At 35.8% G+C, this 18332-nt stretch overlaps 1 protein-coding gene across 1 annotated transcript in view; it reads right to left on the reverse strand.

Moving 5' to 3' along the window:
- Positions 1-1467: 1467 nt before the first annotated feature.
- MCCC2 (methylcrotonoyl-CoA carboxylase 2) overlaps positions 1468-18332 on the reverse strand; it is a 37398-nt gene continuing 20533 nt past the window's right edge. The window contains exons 8-17 of the mRNA XM_037373662.1: positions 16228-16292; positions 15183-15282; positions 14149-14244; positions 12928-13000; positions 12643-12719; positions 10473-10539; positions 10045-10201; positions 9142-9256; positions 7770-7855; positions 1468-1708 (exon numbers count right to left, since the gene is read on the reverse strand). Of these exons, the coding sequence (XP_037229559.1) occupies positions 1591-1708; positions 7770-7855; positions 9142-9256; positions 10045-10201; positions 10473-10539; positions 12643-12719; positions 12928-13000; positions 14149-14244; positions 15183-15282; positions 16228-16292 (954 nt within the window). The 3' untranslated portion in view covers positions 1468-1590. The remainder of the gene's footprint in view (positions 1709-7769; positions 7856-9141; positions 9257-10044; positions 10202-10472; positions 10540-12642; positions 12720-12927; positions 13001-14148; positions 14245-15182; positions 15283-16227; positions 16293-18332) is intronic.

Raw genomic sequence — 18332 nt, forward strand, 5'->3', positions numbered from 1 at the left:
AGTTGCCATTTACTGTGGTATTTTAAACTACTGCTCTCTGCTAAATATATATTTAATGTACCAAGAACATGCATGTGAGTATGATAGTGAGAATACATGTGTGCAGACCTACAGAAATAACGTTTCTAGTGGTGCAAAGCACACCAGATTTTGGATAGGTTTCTTCTCAATAAAGTGAGAGAGAAAACTGGTCTTTTAGGTGCAATGTAGAGGTGTACCAGAGACCCCACAGCTTAACATATGCTGGGCTGTCTGTATTCTGCATTGCAAATCCACATTCCAAAGATTTACTTCATTTTCACTTTTACATCTGCCTGTGACACAAGTGAGAGGGCTAGTAGCTAGCAGACCTTCCTTCCACCTGCCGAGTCCGAGGGTAACTCCTTTGCCCCACAAGTCTAGGAAGACTACAGCTAGCATATCTTCCAGGATAACTACTCATACTAGCAATCTTTCCTCTCCCCACAGACCAGCACAGGATAGGACCTCCATCCATGTATATTAACTCTTCTTGGATGTGATTCTCAGTGAAGAATATTTCTACCAATGGTTATCTGGGCATCTTTAGGGCAAAACTAGATAAAATCACTTCCTAGTCCCAGCTAGGACAGTATTTGCCTCCTTATTCTAGGCACACTACATGCCAAGCATTTAGTTTCTATACAGTGCAATGTTTCTAAAGAGAACAAATGAAATGGCAGACACTGAATTCTTGACAAATATTACACTGCAAAAAACTATGATAAATAAGTAAGATTAACAAAAGCACTTCAGTATCTCAATAGCCCTAAAGTGAGTGAGGTTCAGGCATGTGCTCCAGGTGAAGCATTGATCCATGTGGGAAGAATGCTGTGTCTTTCTGAAACTGTAATTGCCACAGGGATCACACAGCATGATGTTGAAACACCTTTGTATCCAAGCCCCGTCCTCAGAAGCGCTCTCCGCAACCTCCAGCTCCCACAGATATCAGCATATGTTCCCCAGCTCTTCCAGAAAACACTATGCATCCATCAGATTCTCTTGTTGTTTTGACTTCAGGGAACCACACAGAAGAGCAATGTTTTTTTGGATGAAAGCTAGAGAAAGGCCAAAATGCCCCCAATGGCATGAAATCTGTAATTTCATGCTGTCTTGAACTCCCTGGCTGCCCTTACAGCACTTAACTTCTGCAAAAATTATTTACTAGCAAATGTGGATTTTTTTTCTTTCTTGGATTGCAAAAATGTTTTGCATTTATAGGAGACATAGAAGAATTAAAAGAAATAAAGGAGCTGATAAGCAAAAATACGTAGCTTATTTTGAAGATTCTTTTATATAAGAAATAGTATCAGTGGTTTCTTGTCAAACATTAAATATAATGCTAGAAGTTGCAGCTTATTCATGCAATGCAGAGTTATACAAGTACTTTAAGTGACTGATCTCAAATCACTAACAACCGTTGAAGCACTGAAAACAAATAATTACCACTTTTCCATTAAAAATAGCATTGTACAAATCTTTATTTTTTAACCACCTCAGCATTGTAGTTAGTTTGTTCTCCAGCCCCAATTAAAATATACAGAGGTAATTCTGATAAATGTGCATTTAAGTTTACATCCTGAAAACTCCAAATTCTGTCTTCTTCGTAGGTGCATTTAATGCTGCACTGAGACTGAGGCCCAAAACTAGTCTTGTGTCAGCTGGATCAATAATTCCGTCATCCCATAGTCTAGGAAAAAGAAACAACAAACCCAATCAGTAGTAATAAGGAAATTAACATATACAAAGGGTAGATTTTAAAGCACATGAAACTGGAAATAGTGGTACTAGAGAGAGTGGACTACAGAGCTAAATTATACTTGAAGCCATGGAGTTAATTCACCTTAACCATCAATGCAATTGTATTACTCTGTGGAATTTGTCTTCTGGAACAAAGTATAAATTTTGGATAAATTAAGAATGTCATGTCTACATATTTTAGATGAGATTCTTCATACTTTCAGTGTGAAATCATTGCCTTAGATAGAAGAGACCCTCTTTCTTTTTTTAATATTCACATGGCAAATGACCTTTTGTCCATGACCTATATTCTTCTATCAAGAATGCTAGTATTTTAAGGATTATGTCACATCATTATTTACATTATTCAGGTTAGTTCAGCTGCCAGATGAGGATGATACAAGTGCTTATTCTTTCATCATTTAAAGACCCAGAGTAAATTTCAAGTATTTCCAGTGTTGGTTGTGTTTACTTTTTTCTGAAGTCCATTTCTAAACAACTGTAAGAAAATACCCTCCTTAACCCAGCCCTAAAGGCAATTAAATTATGAATGCGCAATTACCAAATTCCCAAGTCCCCAAAATCACAAACACTTGTAAAGAGTCTCTTTGATATTATAAAAAAATTAAAGTATTTGTGGCTTCAGTTCTCAATGACAGCTCCATCCTACCCAAAACAAAATCTATGTCAAAACCCCCAGTAAGCCACAAAACTGAAAATACTGTATAACTACTACCTCCCCAGCAAGATAAACAAGATACCACATTGCTCATTCACAACCCAGTCTCACTTAAATAAGCATGCATTTTAATCAGGGTCTGGACAAATTATGCACAGTGTCTCTGGTTAAGACAGTGATGCTCCTCTTCCATCCCATCTTTTCCCAGAGATACTTATTTTGCATTATTTTTTGAACTTCAGTGTTGGCTAAGGTTAAATTTTCCACAGAAAAAGTATTTAAAAATGCAAGAAAGGGTCATGAATATGCAGCTAAGACTGACTCTACCAAGAGATAGCACAGCCATTCCTTTCTATTTGAAGTTTCTAGCTGCCAATTTCCTATTGTTTGAGGATTAATTGAAAACAATCTGTTAGACAGGAGATGATATATTTTGCACTCTTCTTTCAACACTAAATGTGCCAACCTCACCCCCAAAAGGAAAAAAGGACTGCAAACTGTACATAAATACATGCTGATAAACTCAAGGCAGTAGCAGACACTTTTAAGTGTTTTCAATCTTTCCTGTATTTCACCATTTGCTATGAAAGTCACAGATATAAATAACACATAAAATAATAAAAATATGAAGGGATTGACATTGTGTGCTTTTTATTTTCCAACAAGTACACATATCTATCCTAGGATGCACAAAGTGGAACCACAATAAGGGACACCTTAACACGATGAGGCACAAAAGATCAGACTCACCTTAAGAGCCTGCTCTCCAACTAGCAGAGAGAAAAAAGATACCCAACTCAGAAAGAATATTTACTATAAATACACCTTATCATAGTACAGCTCCCCAAGTAAAGGAGACTGTTACCCTAAACAGGGCACAAGAGCAACACTGAAATGCAAAAGGAGAAAGGGGTTTGGAGGAGGGAAGAATTCATTGTTAATTGGGCAAAATTATGCTGTTTCTTTTTTGGGACTGAATATAGAAGTTTGATTGAAGAAATTTTGACACCGTGGTAGCTGTGGCACTCACTGACCTGGCTCTGCATATCGACTTTTTTTAATAAACACTTGCCATTAACTTCTTTAATTATGAAACACATCGAAACTAAATGAAAGAATTCATATTTCTTAAAAGCATTTAATAAATTTGCTAAGGACCTGGGGAGGGCAGGGATGAACTGAATCCAAAAGAATTACCAGTTTAATGGGGTACCTTCCAAGCTGCAACTTTCTAGTGACTACAACTGTAACAAAAACTTCCAAGCATGAAGTACATTTTATTGGCAGATTGGTTTTTTTTGTAAATGCTCAATTAGCCTATATTGACAATCACAAAGATTTTATGTTTGTGCAAGTCAAGCTGCTTTCATACAGTCACCCCTGGCTTCTGCTTCTCTTTGTTTAAAGAAAACTACATTCTCTACTGGGATGTAACATTAATAATTAAATTATCTATTAAAACACCATTGCTAGAACATGAGTCACAACCACACTCATAAAATATTTGTAACTGAGATCTTGTGAGTAAAAGAAATAAAGTTCCGAAAAATAAAATGCTCATGTAATTTGTAAAGATGCAAACTGCTAAAATCCTTTTAGAAACCTGGAAGCAGATTAATATAACTCATTAAAGAGGGTGCTGCCTAATGACTCATGTTAATTAAGATGGCTCTCTGTGAAAGGTTCTAATCAAATAGCTGATTAAACTTTGATTAGAAAATACAACTGCAGGGAACAGTATTGACATCCTGTACATGAAAGTTATATTTTATAAGAAAAATTATATAAGCGGAGTAAATAGGGAAATTTGCTTGTATTTTAAGATCATTAGGACATTTTCCTTCCCTCTCATTATTACCGCTAAAAGTTTGATTCAAAGCCTAATGAAGCCAACTGGAAGAGTCACAGCAATCTCAAGGGACGTTAGGAGTGAGGCAGACCGGTCCTTAGCAAGAGGACAGCGTGAGGGAGCCTCCAAACTGGCTGCATCCAAGCAGCCACATGGACAGCAGTCTTCCTGCCCATCTATCATTCTTTCCTGTCAGTAACGCAAAGCTGTTTGTTGGACTTTTCTTGTTGGTCTCCTTGGCGGAGGAATCTAGTTAGCATCTGACACAACGAAGGCTGTCCAGATTCAGTTTCAGCACCCTGACCTTTGGTTGATGGTCAGCTGGCTTTTCTACCGTGCTTGGGACCAGACAGGAAGCATCCCTTAGAGCACAGGGAACAGGTTACTACTTTTTCCTGACCTAAAGTGAACACTTGCCAATAAGCAGCTGCTGATGTTGGCTGACAAATGGGTTGGTTCCAAGGTGGACAGTGGCTAAATCCCTCCTCCCTCAAGTACATTACTTGCTGCGAAGACTGTAATCCTACTTCATCTCATTGTTTCTGCTTGGGCAGCCTACTCCCCAGTAATGAAAACTTTTGGGCTATTGGTCTGACATCTTGCTTAGGAACTAGCAATAAACGAAGGAACAAGGCACACACGATAATAGTGGCAGGAAGGCACACAATCAGGGCAGAAAAACGCAAAAGCATCTACCACTACACCCAGTTATCTCTACAAGACAGCAGAGAGCAATTGAATGCTCCTAGACAATGCAGACTGTACCTACACGGATCAAACAGAGAGAGAAAACAGCCTGGACTGTCTTGACTTGAGCCAGTCACACACTGTTCTCGCAAGCGCTCCTCAGTGAAAAGGGGCGTTTTACTTTCATTGCTTTTAGTCAGATGAACCTCTGAGGGATTCCAGCTCTGACATTTGACTCCCTGTCTCAGCTGGGCTTATTAGCTTCTCAGCCAGCTCACATCTGTGCATATTAAGTTTCCCTTCCAAGCTACAGGCACAATAAGAAGTACGTAACTGCCCTACTTTTTTAAATGAAGGACAGGACACCAGCATTAAGAGCACTTCCTAGGCTAGGCAAACTTAAACTGTTTATTGAGGTGCTTTCTGGATTTGCAGCCTAACTTCACAAAATGGCCATATATTCTGGAAGCATAGAAAGATAAAAGTTGCTCAGTAGAGACCACAAAGCTGGTGTTACTCAACCTTCAAGTCTCAAAATCACTGGACATTATTATAAATTTAGAATCTGTTTTGATTCTAACCTTAATCTTACATGTAAAACTACTTTCTTGCAGATTAGTAACTTACTGTTGTAAATACTGACAATGGTCCATTGGTTTCTGGAAGAGGACAAGTTTTCGTATCGCTAATATACTGAATATATTGAATGTTAAATGCAATTATTTTCAATCTTGAGTACAAAGAGACTATGACTGTGTTACCAGTGAACACATAAAAAAAGCAAATTAAAAAAACCCACAACCATTCATCTCTTCCTCCATGGTAGGGATTAAGTTTAGATACAGATAGTTTTGACTCGTTTTTTTACTTATTATTGTATCAGTGAAAAATTCTTCTTAAAATCCAGTTATAAAAGATGACAATATGTGTTTACATTTTTCTTTCCTGCCTCAGGGCACAAGGTTTTGCGACACAAGTACTAGGCTTGATTATTGATGGGTACTAGAAGAGATAGCCAGAAGTTTTTAACAGCTGACAACTTCTTTCAGTCTGGGGAAAACACTATGAAATTTAAACAGACTGGAGCTATTAAAAACAAATATCAAAACCAGTGTGCCATCAGAAAGCCCCTATCAATAACAATTCAGGATTTCACAAAAGTATCCTCATTGATTATACATAAACACCCCCATAAACTGTAACTTAGTAGCAATGAGGGTTGTACACATGCATAAAACCTCCAGAAGCTGAGAATACATATGAAACTCTGCAACGTTACCACATAGGCCTCTGCCACAAGCAGAGACCAAACAGTGATGACACTAAAACCCTCCCTAAATCCATGACCCACATGCTATAAAACTGCACCACTGAAATCTGCCTAGATGACACCACAAACCCTGTGCTACGTATTCTACTGAGAATACTTATCCCATTACAGCACCAGCCAGGGTAAATGGCAAGAGGTTCCATTTAATGAAGACACTCATTTGATTAAACACTAAAATGAATATGAATCCCCCAGTTACGATTTCTTTCAGCTAAGTTCATTCCACCATCTCAACAGAAAACAGAGTAAAAAGCTACCATTAATTTTGTATGTTCCTTCAGACTGTGATAAACTATGCATAAAGGAGCTTGCTGATGCTATGCTGATGCTGTTACCACTGCATCAGAATTGTCAGATGTGAGATTAAGCAGGTATCAAGTTAGACAAAAAGGCTCCCAAACTCCCTCTCTTACTGGCATCCCTATGACATTGGCAAGAGTATCTTGCACCCCCCTGTTCACACTGATTTCTGCCTATGATGCCCCCATCAAAATTTATTGTATCTCAAACACTTGGTACTCAGCTTGTTTCTAAACTTCCCAGCTTGCAGGTAAGAAAACCATCAGTAATCCTAATTCAGCTAAACAAAAACATACATACAGAAGACTCCACAGTTGTATAAGACTAATACTCTTTCTGCAAAATGAGAAGCCGTAGAGGCACACTGAAGTCCCATTACTATATGCTGCCCTCTACCATCATTAGCAGCTGAGAGCCTGTGGAGAATTAGCTTTTGGATACTGTAAGCAGAAAAATGTCCAGGAAAACCAGTACAGACAGGATGGAACTAATGTAAAGTCACAATCAGAGATCGAGAAGACTTCCAAGCTAGTTGCCAGAGGTAACACTCCATGATGTGACCTTGCTTCCTAGGCATTTACTAATGTTCTATTAACCTGAGCATAAAATGCTGCAAAGAACTTCTCAACAAACATAAACATGCTGCACTCATCAGCTAATGCCCTATCCAAATTGCTATCATCCAGTATAGTCACCTACCATGATCATGACCTGAAACTTGCAAATTACTTCAGGTCTTGTTGAAACTTCTTTGACACTGGCCTCTTCTACTTTCATAACCCCACTAAAATGAATTCTTCACATGCAGCCACTCATTACACTACTCAATAGTCTTAAGAAAGGTTACAAGATACTACACTGGGGAGAATGATATGAAACTTACCCAGAATAAAATACAGAGAATATAAACTCCATGTTATCATATAATTACTTACAGAACCAGCAAAATAATTCCTGTGAGTGCATGCCTTCTCCTGAAACAGTACATACTACAGAGACAAGACAGACAAAACATTTATTTGAAGCCTGTTGTGTTGTATGCCTGCACATCAAACACACTTTGTTTCACATTGCTCTGTTCTGCTGTTCTTCAGTACCAGGATTTAGGTGTTACTGTTACGTCCTGTGATTACAAATAAGTTTTGGGAAGATCATTTATACGTTACCTTGCACTGGAATAATAAGGGTTTCCTTCCTCCTCGAATCTCCTAATGATTGGCTCCTTCAAAGCTGCTTCATCTGCCTCAGATAACTAAAAAACCCAGGCAAATAAACAAATACAGATAAGATATTCTTTAATATTTTCTTCCACAATGACAGCAGAGGTTTGTATGCAGCATCAAACCCAAAGAAACTGCCTAAATGATGATCTCCTCAAAGATCCCCCCATTTTTACACAGAATTGCCTATTTAGCATATTTGACAAGGAAATTAAAATAACTCTTTTCAAAATGGGTGGGTGGAAGAGTAAAATATATATTTAACTGAGTATCAGAATTACTGGGGATTAGCATCTGAAAAATTACTGAAACTACTGTACTGAATAAACCCCATTCTGAGTTGCCTTTAGCAAGATTTTTTTAATAAAACAAGTGTGCTATTCTAACACTGGGTTTCTCTATGATCCAGACTGGTCTATGATCCAGACTGGTCCAAAAGTTTTCAAGTTTCTAACACATTCTAATGACATTAACTACAATTATTTTTCTCAAACTTCTTTCTAGGAGTCATCCTGTCTGTCTTAGGGATTTAGGAAATTAAGAGAGAGATCAGGGTGCATATATTCTATCAGTAGAAAGCCCAAGTAAAGTATTGAAAAAAAACCCCACATTGAGATAACACATACATACCGCTTCATTATTCTGAATAGCTACTAATGATAAATACCAGACATTTTCAGACATCACAATAAAATCACTTCTTATGGGATCAAGGCACCAGTATAAACATAAACCGTGTAATTTAAAAAACACATCAGAAGAGTGCAGAGAAACTAGACAAGATTATTAAACAAAATGCCACTAATTTTCAATTAAAATGTTGAAATGAGTCAAACTCTTTTCCACACCTCCACAGACTTCTGCTGTTAAAAGTTTCATAAATCTTAGTCACTGAATAATTTGAAGATCAGCTATCTATTAAAATGCTGTCTTCAAAAATAACTGGAAAGACACTTTTGATTCTCACATATTCCTCCTCATACTCCCAAACCAGGGTGGATCTGTGGCTGCTTCTCTTAGGCGGAACTAATAAGCTGCGGCATGAAGTACAAAAAGATGATGATATGAGAAATACTACTCTTTAAGCAAAGACAAGAAATGTCATGAATGATCTTCACATTTAGAAGATGTAAACAACAACATTTCACAAATGCTTCATGTTTCTCAGTGCACTAGGTGGCATTGGGAGAACAATAGTTCATTGATGTCTCACTCTAGGGATCACTTCATTGATCCCTTCCTAGATCATGAAGTGAGCAACTCCAGTGAAAGAGTAAATGAGAATGACGTTACTGCAAATGAAAGAAGAAAGATGTACCTGTTTTCCCTCCCTTGCTTTTTGGTCCTTGGCTATTGTAGCTAGAACAGTTGCAGCTTGTTCCCCTCCCATCACCGATATACGAGCATTTGGCCACACATATAGAAATCTTGGACTGAAAAAATACGTATTAAATATTACAATAAGACTGCCTTATTTCCTAGTAAAGAAATAATTCTCACTCAGCTAAGAATTCATTTTTATGTATGACAATCGTAAATGTATTGGGTTTTAAAGAATGCAAATCAATGCACTTCAATACTTGCAGCATTATGTTTGAAAATGCAAGAATTCTGCTCATTTCCTATATTTAAGCACCTTAAAAACTTAGTTCTCTCTTTCTTGAGTCTCTTCATCTTACACCTCCCTCCCCCCAGGGATTTTTCTCTTTAAAAATATCAACAACTTCAAAAGTATCAGGGACCTTGAAAAAAAGAAAAGAACATGTATGTGAGTCATGTACAAAGGGTCAAAAAAAATAATCCTTAGGAGTTCTGCAAACATTACTCATAAAAACAGGCTCATTAAAGTGAATAAGGATTCTTTTTTACACAAGCTGGTATTTTTTCTATCAATGCAGAATAAAGGATCAGCCCATACGGCATAATGATTGTTTAGGAGTATACAATTTTTCCTCCAAGAGTTAAAAAGGGAGAAAAGCAAGTGAGCATGTTTACACGTTAGATGACCTCCTTCACCTAAATGAAGGTTAATCATGAGCCTATCAATCTCTACAGGTTTCTCAGGTTGTTATTACTTATGACCATATTAATTGAGAACTGCTTTATTTTCATAATAGCACAACTTCTGCAAGAGTTTAGACAGTTTTTTTTGAATGATATTTCAAGGTCATGGCCTCTTAACTTAAGTCTTATCTTCTGCCATATTGGAAGTAACACTCACCTATATGCTCTTCCACACATTCCATAGTTTCCAGCTCCGTAAGAACCACCGATAATCACTGTTATTTTAGGTACATTGGCACAAGCTACAGCAGTTACCATCTTGGCACCATCTTTTGCTATCCCTCCAGCTTCATATTCTTTACCAACCATGAAACCTAAAGAATTCCAACATGAAAAAATGGCTTACTAAATTTATATTATTATATGGTACTATATGTCACACTATGCTTTATGGCACATGCAGAAAAAACCTGAAGAACAAATCATAAGGCAAGGCCTTCACTAGCTGCTGACAAAATGATTTCAGAACAGTCTGGAGATGTAGGTACAACAAAGAACACAAGAAGCTGTCTAAAAGTCATAACCTCAACATTTAACAGCAAAGCTCACCACATAGTACAACTTCAAAATATTGAGCTTATTCACCTGTAATATTCTGCAAAAACACAATGGGAATATTCCTCTGGCAACACAACTGGATAAAATGTGTACCCTGTGGAGATGGGGAAAAAAAAGAAAAAAAGAGAGAGAAAGAAAAGAGTAAGTCATTACAAGTTGGATCAGTGAAGCTACCGCTATCAGCACTCTGAAGTCTCCTTCCACTGGTTCCTGGGAGTATTTCCATCAGGAAGTGCTGTACTATTACTGCTTCATCCAAAGTCAACTGCAAAACATGCTTTCACTCTAGCAGAAGAAAGAAAATATCAAAAATGCATTAGTCCAAGTGTAAAGCAGAAATACACCCCAAAAAGCATTACTGCTGATACTGAAAAACCCAACTGTTTTGACTCAGCCCAAGAGGCAGTTAAACAACAGACAGTTTCACAGTGTGACACCCAACATGGAGTTTTGTAAGACTGTGTCATGGAAATTAAGACAACCAGTCAGCAAAAAAATATCTCCCCATTTCCGGCATGAAAGAAAACTATTCTCTGAAGTTGGGAAAGGTCCACACACATTATTAGCTCATGGCTGTGCCAGCTGCTGTTAACGCTCTTTCCTTTTTCTCAGGGCAGATGCCCTCTCCCGATTTTCTAGGAAAAGATCAATTTCATAAGAAAGATAAAGATAGTAGATTCCAAGCTTCCGTTTCAGCTAGAAATAATCTAGATCAATAAAGTTCCTCACATTATTTACACACTGCTGATGAAAAAAAAAGTATGTAGCACAGCAACTGAAAAAACCTCTAACCTCTTCACAACAGAAAACCAGAAAATTTACAAAAAAAAACCAAAAAAAAGGAGAGAAAAATCATAAAGCATAATCCTTAGCTAGCTTTTTTAGAGAAGCACTAGAAAAGCATAGTGATGATCATGGGAAAAAGACATGTCACAACTCATTACAAAAACGCAAAAGAAAAAAAAAGGAACGTTGTTAGATTATGGTGCTTACAAAAGCAACATCTGGACAAAGGTCTCTCTAGAAGTGAAAAAAGTAAAACTTGACCATCTTCTTTTACAGTACTGATACACTGGCAGAAGTCAGCACAGGAAGATTCCTTACACACTTTTTCATTGTTAGGCAAAATTTGCAGCACTCAATTATCACAAATATACCAAAAATATTAGAAATACTGAAAGAGTTATTTTCAACTTGGAAATACTTGTGTTAAAACAAACACTAGCCAAAACCAATGTAACTTACTGCAGTGTTCCAAGTTGAAAGTATTCCTTCAGTACATGAAACTAAATTTCATATATATTTTTTTTTACAGCAATAATCAGTAAAATTACTTCCTTTCTTCAAGTCTCTCATCATGGCTTCCTTTTTCCTATCGATTTTTAGTACAGATTTGCTCACCATTAGTTTGAGGGGTCTGCTAGAACAAAACTACCATATACAATTGCTATTACAAAAAAAGATTCAACTGACAGTAGCTCCTTGAAAAAAACAAACAACACAGAACAAAATAAGTAACCACTCTGCCATACTTAGACACTCCTCATCACCACCAATTCCTCAAGACTAATCTGTAAAGCAATCTTAATAAGTGTGTGTTTAATGCAATCACAATATTCCATCAAAGATGCCCTTTAATTCACAAAACAGATATTTCAATTCACAGATTTTATGAGATGGCACATGTTTTCACTCATCAGTCTAAGACAGGAGGCTGCCACAGCCAAGTACGAAAATTAAACCTCTGGCAAACCAATGAACTGAGTACTGGAATCCAGGTTGAATGCTTCCAGTTATTAAAAAAAAAAAAAGTATGTGATTTATTGTTGTACTTCACAGTTTATAGGCTAGAAATTATAACTACTAGGGTATTTTATGCAGTCAGCAAGGACTTTTCTTGTAATAGCTGCAAGTTTCAAGATACACTATTTCAACTGTGTTGTAGTCACACAACAATGTTTTTGTCTATGTGTTTTTTCTAACTGTACTTCCATATTGACCTATGTACTTCATACCAGAAAAATCTATCAAACACTGTTATTAAAATATGGTCAAATATTTTTACATTATGAAGCTATTTCATGTTTACATGAAAAACATGGAGCCAGTCCACTTTAAAAAAGTTCCTCATTTCAAGATCAAGTTGTCCACCAGAAGTTTTCTCAATTGCAAACATGCTAATAATCTATTTATTTACCTTTTTTGCTGACTCTGAGAAAAGCACTCCATTGTTTCCAATAATTCCTACTGGATAACCAAATATTCTCGCAAATCCTAAAGAAGAAAGATAAATCTGTAAATTTGCATATATATTTATTTTACCATAGCATATAAATGTAATACCTTCTCTTGGTAATAGAAACTGCTACTCCTCCAAAGAAAAACATTATTAAAAATATCAACAGGTGAGCCAAACAGAATGAATCCAACTATAAAACCAGATGGAACATATAAAGAATAATTATAATATATTTCTAAATACCTGTAATTAAAGTATCTCCATACAAGGCTTTGAATTCATCAAATTTACTTCCATCTACAATCCTAGCAATGACCTTAAGAAAAAATAGAAAAAGAAAATGAAAATCCTAATCCTTCATAGTTTTAAATTTGTTTAGAAAGAAAGACCACACTAACATACAACTTAAATACTTTCCAGAGAACATCAAGCAGCCTACCATATAAATAGTCTGGATGTCAGGGAAAGCTTATTTACTTTTTTAAGTATGATTTATCTACATGTTTACAAAAAATCTAACTTCTAACCAAACAGTTTAAATTATGCAGGAACAAAGTTTTCCTGATTAGTTACATTTCAAAGAAAAACTGCTAGCTCTGGTTATATTAAACATTAATCAACAGACTCACAATCATAAAGAGAAAAACAGTAAGTTTATTTTCAGCTTTGCTTAAGTTTGTGACGTACAAAAATAAAGATCTGTTCTGAGGTTTCTCTGAGATGCAAAGGAGCCATTTCATATAAATATAGATTCATTGCTAGCAAGACATTTGCCAGAAAATACTTACTTCAACTTTAAAAGAAACAAAACCAAGGTATTACAACTTTCAAGGGTGCAATGTGAGACTCAATAATAAGTGTTCATCTTTTCTTCCCTTGATGCAAAGCAAATCCTAATAATTTCTGACAAAGTATTTAAAGAAAGGCACACACTAAGACTTTTTCTAAAATAAATACTTGGTTGGTAGTGAAAAAGGCTGAAGATGGGATCTACGCAAAGTATGAGAAAAGCTCTGGTTGTGGCTGAAGGTACCAAGGCAAATAATTACACTAGACCTGCAGTAAAGTACAGTAAGTTTCCATATGTGGTTGGAAGACCACTGAATTGTTTGGGGTGTTATACTCCATAAATCTTTAAATAAAGCTATCATGTCACTCAGCAAGTCTGTAAAATGCTTTGCAGCACAAAGTCCTGGCAGTTTTTTCAGAATATTATCAATCTCTCATCCTTCTTAGAAGTATAACCAAAAAGCACTTTATTTCAACATGCCATAGCCATTGTAATGGATCTGCTGAACAAAAATACAAAAAATACGTTAAAAGATTTTATGAAATGTAAATATTCTCTATATACCCCAAATCAGATTGCTGTAGACAAATTATAATGACATAAAAAGTGATTTCCTGCAAGAAAACTGATTGCATGTATGTATAGGCATGTGGATCTTGCATTTACATTCATACCTCTTTGACATCAAAGTTTCTTTTTAGCTGGTCACCGACTATTCCATATATTTCATCAGCAGGAAACAAAGGCTCTTCTGATGGTTCTATAGCCACCTGAAGCAATTAAAGAAAATAATTTACACAGCAAAGGAATTATTAGTACACATTATGACTTAAAAAAATAAACAACAATTAATTTGCCAACTGCTTTGAAAACAGTCTCCTCTTCAACCACCACAACAAAAGCCTGTATTGGCTTGTTCTCATTTTGCACAAAGGTTAAGTTTCTCAGACTGGTAGTTTTGAAGACTGGTAATACTTTCTCACTTACTTACTGCTATCTTTGTTTCTACTCCTGCATATACCTCCATATGTACTCCACATTTTTTCCATGCTATTAAAAATAAAGCATGTCCTCCATTTGCTTTCCTCTGTGCCCTATTAGGCACATAGTATTCTGAAAAAATAATGAAAATTTTTGCCACACAACTGAAAACAAAATCTTGCATTCCTTCAGCTGCTGAGCTTTAATCTTCAACCTTTCATGTCTCCTGCCAAAATAAGTTAAGGCAATTCCTCCTCCATATGCTATCCATCTTGTTTTCTACAAGGAATTTTTAAATCAATACAATGACATGATTTAGGTCTATTCCCTCAGTTTTATACCTTTCATTAATAATCATCAAAAATGTGTATTCAAAAAAGATGCTTTAGTAGGTATCTAATTTTTAGTCCAGAGGAATGATCACGTGGGCTTAAAATCAAATCAAGCACCTTGCAGGACTAGGTTAATCTTTAAGTGCAGTTCTGTGATTCTGAAGCACTGTTCTAGTTGCTTCACTCATGCATGTAATCCTAGTAATTTTATTGGGAATAATGCACCAGTTAATGTAATTGCAGAACTGAACCATTAGAGAAATCTTTCAAGACAAGAACCATAACTTCCATTTTTAAAGTGTCTAAAGTCAGAGACAAAAAATGTTGTATAAATCAGGCGAAGAAAAGCATTCCTAACTTCAACAATGCAGTGTTTTCAGATTCTATACACTTACGTCTACTTTCTTTTGGAGATTTAAACTTCTTACAACTTTCCTTGCTAGATGAAGTGCATGATTGTCATCCAAAGCATAATGATCTGTTACACCAGATTTTCTGTATATAAATAACAACAGTTATGTACAATATGAAGACTTTAAAAAAAAATTGACAGTGAAAATTTGAGATTTAAATTTTTTTAAGACTTTAAGCTTTATATTTATCTTTAAAATACAGATGCTACAATACAGCTTTCCATGATTCGTTATGAAATTATTTTCAAAATAAAACCCATGCCTGAACTGTTCTTTGAAGCAGTACATTAAAGTTATCAGACATGACATAAAACAGTAACTGTAGCAAGTAAAAGAATCTAGATGACAATATAAAAGATGACAATTATTGTTCAAATAAAAATCAAAATTTGTTTGAAATTATAAATAAAACTTCTGTTTACGAAAATGTTTTGAACTGGCCTTAAAAATAATTTATTCACATCAGTAAACTGAGTTAAAAATTATGCATTTATTGCACTGTAATATCTAACATTTTACAGTAATACCTGAATTTGTTACTATTCATTTTAGAACTAGAAAGTGCAGAGTTCTTTGTTTTGATAACAAGTATTCTCTTACAAAAAAAAAAAAAGCTATTTTGATCTTATTTGTAGTAAGTTCTAATGGACAGTATGAAAGATACAATCTGCAAAATACATTATCCTTCTCAATGTGCATTCTTCTATGAACACTCAGTATGAAACACTATAGAAAAGTCCTCCATATTATGCATGATGCTGCAGTACATTTGACACAAAAGTATTTTAAAGTATTAAATGAAGGAAACAAGTTCCTAACTAGAGTAGCATAAGGTAACTATGCTAGTCTAACAATAAAGCGATTCATCAAGCACCAGATTAAGTATATAGAAAACCTTAATTTTCAAAATCTAAATGGAGTTTAAAAAAATACTTATAATACATATATTAAATAAATAAAATAAAATACACCCTACTAAAGTCTAAAGGATAGAATAAATGAACTCTGGGAAAAAAATTCTTTAAACCTGCAGTGAAGATCTGCCCCTCCAAGATCCTCTGCTGATACCTCTTCACCAGTTGCTGCTTTAACCTACCGCAGGAAAAGGAAAATAAGCTTTAGAGTTGACACTTGTCTTGCATTAATATATATACTGGCTTAGTTATAGCAGTAAGAGAGATCTTTGCAAAATGTTTCTTCATGAATAATATTTCATTGGTTACTCTCCCGCAGAGCATTTAAATGTGATGACACAGAAACTTGTCAAAAGTACTTAATTTCTCTGACTTGTATCCTTCTACTAGCATTAATATATAGGCTTAATTGAGAAAGATTCTCCAATAACTGTTGTATTTATTGCTGTGTCCATTATTAGTGTGCATTTACGTACACATTCTTTAGATTTATGCATTTTCACAAAAAAAATTTTAGCACGTAGCAAGTATTTCAAACATATGTTCCTGCATTGCTTCTAACAATACATCAGTTGAAACTCAGCACTCTTCAACATTGCCTTCTTTACACAAATTCTTATTCTGTGAATTCTTAGTTTTTAAAATATTAACTATAAAACAATCACTAGAAGTTTTTATTTTATAAATCTTTCATTAAACACACAGTAATTTAGTATGAACAGTTTTCTTTAACAAAGCATATTAGTGGCATAAAACTGTTCAGATCAAGTATGATATGTCCATAAAAATACCTGGAATGCATAATTCTAAATCCTCTTAACTGTCAGATCTTACACCTGACAAGATAATTTGAGAGTGAGTAAACTCCGTCCTAAAACAAAGCAGTATCATTTACTGCATGGTAAAAAAACCAACCATAACTTCTTGATGCACTTCCAGTCTACTGTAACTACTTTGGAAAAGGATTCCTTGCAAGATGGTGAAACCATTATTCATCATGGATGGAGATTACAGAGGTAGTGCAAGAGGCAAGCGAAGAGACAACTAGCATCACCTCCAAAAGAGATTTCAGTTTCCAAGCTCCATGTCTAAAACCAAAGCACACTAAATATGTAAATACATAACACACATGCTTCGAAACTGTCAAGTTTGTAAAATTATAGATATTTCTTTACTAAAAGGATTTTTGCTTTTAAATTGAACAGCTACCCATTTAATACAAAGGTGTGGCATTCCAATACTAATTAACGAAAAGTTTCTGTCAGAGACTAATTAACTTGAGCCTTCATTGAACAACAAACAGAAGAACATACTTCTAAGTAAAATTAGGAAAAAATTATTCACCAAAAGGGTTGAAAGCATTGGAACAGGCTGCCAAAGGAATTGGCTGAGTCACCATCCTTGGAGGCACTTAAAGGACATGTAGGTGTGCCACTTAGGACATGGTTTAGTGGTGGACTTGGGTGTTAGGTTTAAAATTGGACTCAATGATCCTAAGGTTCTTTTCCACCCTAAAAAATGCTATGATTTTACTCTTATGATTCTACGGAATAATTCCACACATCTCTCTTTACACATCTGACACAGTATGCAGTTATAACGTACTGTGATTCTGTGATTACTGCAAAACTTTTAACAAATCTGAATACAGCACTGGTTCCTATTAGCACAGGAATCCAGACACTCATTCTAATAAACTTTACAAAAAAGGATTTTTCCCTCTTTCACAGAGCTGAAGTTTTTATTCTTCAAATCACAAGATCAGAGTTGTGGGGTCTGTCAGCCACCCTGGGAGACTGTCTAGTTTAAAAACAAAGCAGGGTCAAGCAGAGGAGGTTGCTCATGACCGTGTACAGTTGAGTTTTGAGTATCTCCAACGATGAAGACTCCACAACCTGCCTGGACCACTGGGTTTGGCATGACCACTCTTGCAATAAAGAAGTGTCTTCTTCCATCTAAACAGAATTTCCTATACTTCAGTTTGTGCCCTGCAGCGTCTTGACCTGTCACTGGGTGCTAGTAAGACATCTGGCTCTACTGTCTTTACTCCCCCTGCAAGGTATTCATACACATGGGACAGATTCCCCCTGAGCCATCTCTTCACCAGGCTGAACAGTCCCAGCTCTCTTAGCCTCTCCTCATATCACAGATACTCCAGTTCCTTCAACATCTTCATGGACCTTCACTGACTCACTTGAGTATGTCCACATTCTTCTTG

Source organism: Falco rusticolus, chromosome Z (assembly GCF_015220075.1).
Source record: "Falco rusticolus isolate bFalRus1 chromosome Z, bFalRus1.pri, whole genome shotgun sequence".
NCBI lineage: Eukaryota > Metazoa > Chordata > Aves > Falconiformes > Falconidae > Falco > Falco rusticolus.